At 38.2% G+C, this 10,593-nt stretch overlaps 2 protein-coding genes across 2 annotated transcripts; both read left to right on the top strand.

Annotated features, from left to right (window-relative positions):
• Positions 1-1,084: 1,084 nt before the first annotated feature.
• On the top strand, positions 1,085-2,113 carry xcr1b.1 (chemokine (C motif) receptor 1b, duplicate 1). Its single transcript, XM_030775737.1, has one exon. The coding sequence runs from the start codon at positions 1,085-1,087 to the stop codon at positions 2,111-2,113; it is 1,029 nt and encodes a 342-aa protein (XP_030631597.1).
• Positions 2,114-9,106: 6,993 nt separating this feature from the next.
• xcr1b.3 (chemokine (C motif) receptor 1b, duplicate 3) lies at positions 9,107-10,174 on the top strand. The gene has a single exon (XM_030774654.1). It carries the CDS (start codon positions 9,107-9,109, stop codon positions 10,172-10,174), a length of 1,068 nt encoding a protein of 355 aa, XP_030630514.1.
• Positions 10,175-10,593: the final 419 nt, after the last annotated feature.

The raw sequence follows: 10,593 nt of genomic DNA, 5'->3' as shown, positions 1-10,593 counted from the left end.
AATGTACTGTATGTCACATGATATTTCGCAACGTGGTGTATCATAGTGCGCAGTTGATACTGATACTGTCAACCAAGTCACCAAGTGACATTTACTAATGTGGAAGAAGCACAAAACAAACAAACAAACAAACAAACAAACCATGTAGCCTATGGGTTGTTTCATAAAGGAAGTAGATATAGCGGCAAAAGCTCACTGTAATAGCATTTAAAAAGTTAAAGTACTGGAATCGTATGAATTAAAAAAAATAATAAAGTACTGGAATCATATGAATTTAAAAAGTTACTGTAATAGCATTTAAAAAGATTAAGTACTGGAATCATATGAATTAGTTTAGGAATGGTAAACACGGCCTTCTACGAAGTGCATTTTTGTTGTTGTTGTTTGTCTTTTCTTTTCAATAAAAATTAGTATTATATTAAGTACATTTTCATTTCATTCTCTGCCCCATGGACTGTATTCCATACAACATGAATACAATGGTCTGCTTGTAAATTTTTACATCAATAGCCTTAGAGGAGGGAAATAAATAAAAAGGCATCGTCATTGTCATTGCTGTTGTCTCTCAAGAAGTCTGTGAGACACAGTACATATTGTATCAAATTACTTATAATTACTTATAATTACTTACATATCAAATGAAAAAAAGCTCTCAGTGATAAAAACTGCAGGAATACATCCTCTTTTTGAAAATGTAGCAGTTTCACAAGTCATCTCTTCATAGGTATAGGAGTATAGCAGAAAGATCACTCTCACTCTCAGACCTTTGCCTCAAATCAAGCGCATCCCATCACAGCAGTGTTCTAAAAAAAAGGGTGAAAACGGTAAGAGTGCAAAGAACATGCCTGCACTTTCTAATGTAATAATAATTAAAAAATAAAAATAAATAATAATAATAATAATCATAATAATAATGTTGGCATTTTTTCAGTTTTTCTAATAATAATTTCACAAAATGCACATATCTTTTTATGAAAACCTTCATTGATTTTACCTGGAGTTCTGTTTTGTTTTGGGTTTTTTTGAGACATTTTACTTCAATATATATTCTCATTTTACATTCACGTTTACTTTCAGCTAAGGCATGTCAGGTGATGGAGACAATGAAACTACGACCTCAAATTATTATACATACGATTACGATGATGAGATCTGCAATAAGACTGACGTGATCCGATTTGGGGCAATTGTCACTCCCGTGTTCTTCTCTGTGGTCATTGTACTCAGCTTACTGGGTAATGCGTTGGTGCTGGTGATTTTGGTAAAATATGAAAATCTGAAATCTTTGACCAACACTTTCCTCTTGAACCTGGCTGTGTCTGACTTGATCTTCACCTCTGGGTTGCCTTTCTGGGCATCCTTTCATGTATATGGATGGACCTTTGGGGATGCTGTCTGCAAAGGGGTGAATTTTGTGTTTCACACAGGCTTCTACAGCAGTATTATCTTCTTAACCTCCATGACCATTCACCGTTACATGGCTGTAGTACATCCCATGTCTGTAGTGATATCGAGGAGAAGCTGTCCCTGCATTGTAACCTCTGTGATCATCTGGGTTGTGAGCTTTGCAGCGGCAACTCCTGTTCTTATCTTCAGCACGGTCAAGATGAATCCCAATGAACCTAATGTAAACTACTGTGGGATTGCAGATCTCAACTGGCAGCTTTGGAGCACCTATCAAAAGAACGGCTTCTTCATTTTTGCATTTGTGATCATGATTTTCTGCTACGTTCAGATCCTCATGCGCCTGCTCCGTCCTACGTCTCACACAAAGCGGAGGACGGTGAGACTGATCCTAAGCATTGTGGTGGTTTACTTCCTCGGCTGGGCACCTTACAATGTATCCATTTTCCTTAACTCTTTGATGGCATGGAATGTGAGTCCATTCAATGAGTGTCACATCAGCATCACAATAGACTATATTTTCTATGTGTGTCGGCTGGTAGCTTTCTCTCACTGTTGCCTGAATCCCGTGTTTTATGTCTTTGTTGGGATAAAATTCAGGAATCATTTGAAGGTGTTGTTACGGATGTTCTGTAAGTCCAGTGCTGATCCACAAAATCGCCATAGCCTGCTAATTTACTCCAATGGTGAAGAATTCTCCATGTACTAACATGTGAATCATTATTTGAGCCACTGAGAACAAAGGAAGGAACATTCTTTTGCACTGATCTACACCAGGGGTGTCAAACTCCGGTCCTGGAGGGCCGGGGTCCTGCTGATTTTTGTTTTCACCTCTTAGTTACCTGTTGATTTTCACCTTGAAAACAGGTGTGGACACTCTTCAGCCAATCAGAGATTCTATTTAGTTGGTCTACAAGAAAAACAGCAGGACCCTGACACCCCTGATCTACACTGACATTCAGGTCATCATATTACTGACAGAATAAATCTGAATGAACTATACAAAAGAATGAGAGCTGTTTGCTTGGAAGCATTTGCTTTTCACTAACGTTTTTCTGAGTGGATCACACAATTAATTCAAACCTTGATTATGCTTGCTGTACAATATATATTTTTAAGCATTTCTTACCTTTTGTACATTACATCTTGATTATTTTGTGCTACGTTTGTCTTTGAAGTAATAAGCGCAAAAGAATCATCAGTTGAATTTATGAAAGTAATGCAGTTTTTGTTTTGTAGCAGATAACAGCAGGTAAATCATTTTATTTTATTCTAAACAATATACCTTTGGGAATTATTTCTGTGAAACTGATTGTGTTTTCTGAAATCCAGATCTATTTTGTATGCTAAAATGTAAATAACAGTTCAATTAAAGGTTCTGCATTGGATACATGATGCAATAAAACAACAAAACAGCCCTAAGGAGTTTGTTACTCATACGTTACTTATATGTTTATCATACACACAAGATGACTGAAATAGGATGGCTGTTTGTTTGTGTCTGTGTCTGTGATTGAAGGGGACTGTGTATAAGAGATTAACTGTATGTAAACAGAAGTAAAACACTAGATAAACTTAATCTAACAGCAAAAGTAATAGTATAAACAATAATCCAAAATTAGAAACTCTCCAGTCCCATCAGTGGTGTAGTGGTGATATGGTAACAGTTAACTTACCCACATTTCAGAGCATCACAAAATGTTGTACATGTTTGATTGCATTATTCATTCTATGATTCATAACCACCACTACAAGGAAAGCAGTTATACACAAAATCATAACTGTCTGCGAGAAAACTACAGAATACCAATGATAAGAGTTGAGAAACTCTAACCCATAGGTGGTCAACATAGGCACTAAAGTGTTCATGATGGCAATCAGGAAGACCTAGAACAGAACTGACAACTACAGAGGTAATAACAGGGTTAATACCAAGGATTTTTTTTTTTTTTATTGCATACCCTAACAATTTACCATTGCATTTTAGCAACGACTTTGCCAGTGAGCAAAGTTAAAATAAGTAAAGCTGATTAATATAAATCTTTTCTGAGCTTGAGATGTGGCAGACAGGGCAACGAAAGAAAAGCAGGGCAGGTTAAAGATAAACAAACAAGTGACCAGTCATGTAAACAATACCACTTCATGGACGAGATGAAATAAAAGGTGACGTACCTCCACTTAATGTGCATCAGTGAGACACACAGCAGAAGGAAGTCAAAATTATGACTACTTTTTCTAGAAACATAAGCACAGACACAAGTAGATTGCTTTATATTATTGCAAATCTGGGCTATTCAGAAGCCCAGCAGACTATCCTGAGCTCTCTGTGTCCTGCACATATGACTTTGGGTCAAAGTCTTTGGAGAACAAACCTGTTCTCTCCCTTCACTAACATACCTGACTGAACCAATGGAGGGGTTGGTAATTACCTGAACTGATTCAAGTGTCTGAGATCAAGAAGAGATCCAGATTGTGCACTACTACGGCGCTACAGGACTAGAACTGAGTGGTACTTTCTCACAATATCACACAATATAAACCAATATTCATTTATGCAGGAAGAGTACTTTGTACCCAAAGTTTCTTTTGTACCCTAATAAAAAAATATGTGTTCCAAAACTAACTGAATATTAATGTATTCATTGTATAAATACAGTTATACTTAACTTAAATGTTCAAAGTGAAAGGACACAATTGGAATTGGAACCTTGAAAGTTAATGCCGTTAATAAGATCTAGGACACAGAGGAAAAGTAATGAGAGGGGTAATATAATAAAGCTCTTGGAGAGGCTGACATATAAAATATTAATCCAGTATCACTAAACAAAGGATTTCTAACTATTTTCTAACCTTTGACTCTTACAGATAACGGCATAATCACTGCAAAGGAATATTCAGTAGTAGTAGCCGAAGTAGTAGTAACTGCTATGAAGTATAAAATGAAAACCTCAGAAAGTTGGGTGTGGGTTGATGGTTGCTATGACGTTTTTGCTCCTGACCTCAGTCCTCTTTTCCCACGATGAGAGGCAGAGAGAAACAAAGAGGAAATGGGAGTGGGGGTGGGGGGGATGGCACTGCACGTGAACACGTGAACCCAACTGTTAGACAGTGGAACATGCTCATAACCAGTAACATGTCTGTGATTAGGTATATGTTTGACGAAAAGATAGAGTGAACATTCAGTGAGTGCGTATGTTTGAGTAATATCTGTAACTATTTAATAATTGTATACCACAGGTTTGTTTTGTGAGGTTAAGTGAATATACCGGTATGTGTGCCTTCCATGCTGGTAAACAGCACAGGGATTCTTATACAACAGAAACACATTGATTGATCCCCTTCAAAGTGTACAATGTAGATCTCTAATAATCCTTCAGTGCTGATTTTCCCCCTGTGGTAGTTGCCATGGTGAAAGTGGGGGCTGAAAGTGTTTGACTTATTTAGTAAAACACTAGGATAAATGGGACACACAAGAGGGGCTGGCTCCGAATTATAAACACACAACATTGAGATATAAGTCCAGACCGCATTCCTGTTTGTATTTGTGACTTAACTCTTTAATTACAACATATGAAGCTCCAAACTCTTCTTTGAGTTCAGTCAGATATTCACATTTTACACACAGTGCATAATCATTGTTGCAAAACTGTTACAATACATTTGTCCAAAGAACCTGTTAATATATGTCACTGCTTGCCAAATGATCACGTCTGATCTCAAGAAAAAGAAAAAGTAGACATTTTTTGTGGGACCTTGCACATTCTTCAGGCTGGGGAAACCCAACCAAAAGTCTAACACCGCATCCACAAGAACAATAAACTAAATAAATTCATTTTTTAAAGGACAACATTTGTAGCCTATAAAATAAATGAATAAATGTAGATAGTGAACTTTTCTACATATCACTGAAGCACAAAAACAAACATAAGTCTTTCACTTGATAATCCAAAGTTGTAAAAAAAGTAAAAATGCAAAGCATCGTTATGGCTTCATTTCATGCACAAATTATTTCATGCTTTTTGTTTTTTCAGTTTGTTCCTACTTCATAAATTGTGAAACACGGTAGGACTTTCACTTCTTCATTCTCATACTCTACTTTGTCAAGACAGTTTTATCATTTGTGTTGAAATATTTGTTTGGTTTATTTTACATTTAAAACTTTCAGGGGAGAAATGTCAGGTGGCGAATACAATGAGACCAACGTTAATTTCATCAACGAAATCAATGACAAAAATATTCGTTGACGAAGGGACTTTCAATTTAGTCAACAATGACGACGTCTAGATGAAACGTTGTACCATGACGATATAAAAAATACATTTGATTTCATTATATTCCTGATCGGCAACATGACGAAACGAAAACATTGCAAGACATTTATTATATCCTTATTACACGGCTTTGTTGAATACTCGATTCTGATTGGTCAGTTACAGCATCCTATGATCTCTTATTTGTGTATAGCAGACCACAGACTGTTGATATGAAACTATTTTTAGCGGAAGCAATACAATCATTTTTGAATCAATAAAATAATTTTTTTAATCAATATTTTGTGTCAAATTATTGATTTCTTTAGTGAGTAGCCGTGTACTAAGCAGGATAATGTACGGCGAGCCATTCATTACACTGAAATAGAGTCCTTCGGGTGATTTAGACCTGCATCACCCTGTCATGGTATATTTCACTGTAGTGACCGGCTGGCTGTGCATTACCCCTTACTTATTGCACAGCGTTGTTGAATACTCGATTCTGATAGGTCAATTACGACATTCTGTGGTCTGTTATTTCTGAATAGCAGACCGCTACTATGAAAACAGACCGTTGCTATGGACACGGTTCTGATCATAGACTCTGGAGGACCACGTCCAATCATGTCAATCCATGGAAAGAAGTCCGGTAAATTTTGATAATAATAAAACAAGAAAAAGTGGAACAAGATCCTGTCCTCCAATCCAGGCAATGGCAACAGATCTGGTGAGCGGCTCTCCTAGTTGTCTATCGCTACATACTACTGCGATAAGCAGTAGTGATAATCAGCGAAAAACCAGAAACAATTGATATTTCTCCACGAACAAAAACGAAACCAGAGACTTTATATTTTTTAATGTTCTGGGACAAAAACATTTATTTGAAATAACGGTAATCGGTTAATAGCGTTATTTTTTCGTTCTTTTATTTATTGCAACAAATTAAAATACTTTCTGCTTGTGATAACTTTGGTGAGGAGTTTACTTCCTGTCCTCCTCTGAACGTCACTCACGTCCTCGGACAGTGGACATAAATTTACCATCGGCAGCCCCCCCCCCCCCCCCCCCCCCCCCCACGTAGAATTGTAAGTGCACGATCCGTTCTGCACATGCTCGGAACTACGGAATTGGAAACACTTGTCACTGCCCTATTTGTACCAGGCATGTATGTGTCGTATAGACTTTAGACCCATAGGCCTATCTCTAAAATAAGTCTTCTGCTATCCATCTGCTAATAGAGAAAGTCACTTAGCTAATGCATCACTAATTTCACAAGGTTAGCAGAAGCTAACCATAGCTAGCTTTACCGTTTGGGGATCACAAGTGTTGTCACAACAACCACGCAGTTTACCAAAGTAAACACATCGATTACCTGAGAATTTCATAGCTGTAAACATCTGCATATAGTAAATCACATGTTTTAGTTGCTAATTTGTCATTTATTCCTTTTAAGTTTTTTTCACCTCATACATTATCAAAGACAAATGTGATCATACACCAACACAGTGCTTAAACAATATACACTTATTGACACACACAACAGTTCACCCAGTTACACCATATCCCATTGTGGGTGAAATTCTCAGCCTGGGCCAAATGAGACTGAGTCCCAACACCACCTGATTCCTGTTCTGAGACAAAACAATAGGAGTCTAACATTGAGTCAGATGCAGTTCAAGTTTATTGAATAGTTCAAAAGGCATACAACAAACTGAGTCAGGTCCCGGGGAGTGACTGACGCCTTCTCACAAAGCACCGGTTTTTATACACGTTTTCTAAAAAAAAAAAAAAAGATTCACATTACCTTATCTCTTTGTATGTGGGGCGCCTCTGCTGGCCCATCTTCACAGACCTCTCTCATCGCTGGTTTACGCTACTTCATTATTGTTTATTTCCTTTACATTTAGCATACGTCCTCACCAATATTTACTGCTCTGCTAAGTAGTGGAGTAAGGTATATCATGAAACCTGGAACGTTTCACCCTCTCCATATATTATGACTGACCACAACACTCTGGCAGAGGCGCCGTCCTTTCTCCATACATTATGACTGACCACAACACTCTGGCAGAGGCGCCGTCCTTTCTCCATACATTATGACTGACCACAACACTCTGGCAGAGGCGCCGTCCTTATCTCACATGCAGTCCCCTAAAGGCCTCACAGGCCTCTTCTTTTTGAACAAAGAGAACTTGACATTTCTTACAATACAAAGGATTGTATAGTTATAACTGTTAATATAAACGATTACACTGATTCACCCCTGTAATAATGAATACATTATTATTAGGGGTGAATCAATGTAATTGTTTATATTAACAGTTATAACTATGAATACATTATTATTACATTGTTTATCATGGTTGCTACAATTGTTATCTTAAAGGAGAGTAATATTTCTCCAACACCATCATTAAAGCATCGTAAAAAAAATCAAACATGCATGGAATGGATGGGACAGTGTTGTAAAAAAGATCAAAAGAGTCGTTTCTCAATGCGGAGTGCGTCTAATTCTTGGGACTCCCGATCTTCACCTCTGGGTTGCCTTTCTGGGCATCCTTTCATGTATATGGATGGACCTTTGGGGATGCTGTCTGCAAAGGGGTGAATTTTGTGTTTCACACAGGCTTCTACAGCAGTATTATCTTCTTAACCTCCATGACCATATAATGTGGCTATTTTCCTGGACTCTTTAATGGTATGAAACATGGACAAAAGAGAGAAACCATATTACATGGCATAGCAGACAGATCACCAACCAATCAGTAAATAATATTAGAGTCAGTGCAAATCTGACTTAATAGTAACTAGAAATAAACAGGAACCAAACAAATGCCTTTTAGGTTTTTCTTTTCCCAACTGATAATGACGCATTTGAATTTCACTGCAGAGATTTCAGATTTTGAAGAAGTGTTTCTTTCCGCTAAGGATTCGTCATCTCTCACACCCACAGCACGTTGTCAGTGTTCTTAGTATTTTAGAAGGGAGAATTCATCGTCTCTGGCCAGTGATTTCATTCATTTGGGCTGGAATCTTCTCATCACACATAAGAAGACCTTCTGGTTATTGAACTTCCTTTCCCTTCTCTGAAACGTCTCACTCACCAGAAATACAAGTCCTGGGAGACAAATTGTCCTTCCACAATTCTAGAGCAAATATCTTCAAGGTAATGTAACAATCTTAAGTAGTATTTTATCTTGTTAATACAATTGTTTTATGATTACTTAATGCTTTAGTTGAATATCTGTAGGCATACCCTAGGTAGGTTACACATGGTGCTTTTCATTGTATTTTATGTTTGGGAAAACATTAAGAAAGTTGCAAGACAAGAAACGAAAGAATGTAAAATTGTATTAATTTCTGTAACACGCTCATTAATCAACAAGAAATAACCTAATCATCATAAATCCTAATAATCTAATTATTGCACTGCTGTAGGTTAAAGTAAAGCTATGGAGCCAGAGCTTACTACCCCTACATTGGAGAAAAGGTTTGACTACGACATCAGGACCACAGAATATTATTCATATGACTATAACGAAACCACATTTGAGGTCCTGGAGCGACACGAGGGACTCGTCATAGCAGGAATATACAGTGTCGTGTGCTACAGCCTGATCATCTCCCTCAGCCTGCCTGGGAATATTTACCTGCTCTGGGTCCTGCTATGGAGAGTGGGATTGAAGAGTGTGTCTAATCTGTTGCTTCTGCACCTGACCATCTCAGACATACTCTTCACCCTAACCCTGATTCCCTGGGCCGTCTACTACATCCATGGCTGGGTTTTTGGCCGGTATGCTTGCAAGGTGTTGAGTGGTTCTATATTGCTTGGTCTCTACAGCTATATGCTGTTCCTCATGGCCATAACGATACATCGTTATACAGTGGTGGTGCACGCAGCGCGCGCGTCGACATACAGAGATCGAGGGCGGCTCTACACTCATTTGACGTGTGCTGCTGCGTGGACGATCTCCATCCTCTGTTGTCTCACTGAGGCAGTGTACTCTGAGACGATAAACGATCCGGATGGTATACTGTGCGAACTCTGTGGACAGCCAGACCATCTGATATTGTTAGGTTACTACATCCAGATAGCAGTTTTTTTCTTGTTTCCCTTTGCCATCATGTCTTTCTGTTATGTTCGAATGACAGCGACCATCCAGCAGACTCGCCTGAAGCAAAAACAACAGGCAGTGTGGTTGATGTTTTCTATCGTTGTGGGTTTCTTCATTTGCTGGGCGCCATACAACATTGTTGTGTTTATTGAGACGCTACAGATGTTGGGGCTCCCAGTCTTGACTTCACAGGAGCTGATGCATTATGCTTTCTATATCACTCATACGCTAGCCTACTGTCACTGTTGTCTCAATCCCCTTATGCATGTCTTTGGAGCTGACAAGTTTAGGCATTATCTTCCACAAAACTCTCTATTTACGTATTTCTCAAGGGCGGAGAGGGGCCAGAAATCTAGCTCTTGCAGTGCTCCGCGACATTCCCTCTCATACCTGACGAATGTGTAACTTCACAGAGGTAGACGGCATTTTAAAGGAATCTAATTTGTATGGATGGGTGGCATTGGCTTTGAGACTGCCAAATGGATTAATCAGTTTCATGGTTTCCAATAAGTCATTGCAAAAGACATAATCTTACCGTCATTCTAAGAAGGAGCAGATCAAAGAGAAAGCTTCATTCTGTAGTCATAGAATACATATTTTGAGATAAGGAAAAAAGTTACAGTAAAAACAAGAAAGAGCAAAGGTAGAGTCTCTAATCAATTTTTCTGTTTGTTTCTTTTTGTTTCACCTTGTGTATAACTACCCTGTAGACAGCATTATTTGCAGAAGAAGCATGTATTGACACACCCAGACAAACAGAAAGACAGGCAGACAGACAGACAGATACACACACACACACACACACACACACACGGAGGAAACAA

Source organism: Chanos chanos, chromosome 5 (genome assembly GCF_902362185.1).
Source record: "Chanos chanos chromosome 5, fChaCha1.1, whole genome shotgun sequence".
NCBI lineage: Eukaryota > Metazoa > Chordata > Actinopteri > Gonorynchiformes > Chanidae > Chanos > Chanos chanos.
Note: the sequence above shows the minus strand (reverse complement) of the source record. Positions and strands in the feature narration are given on the sequence as shown.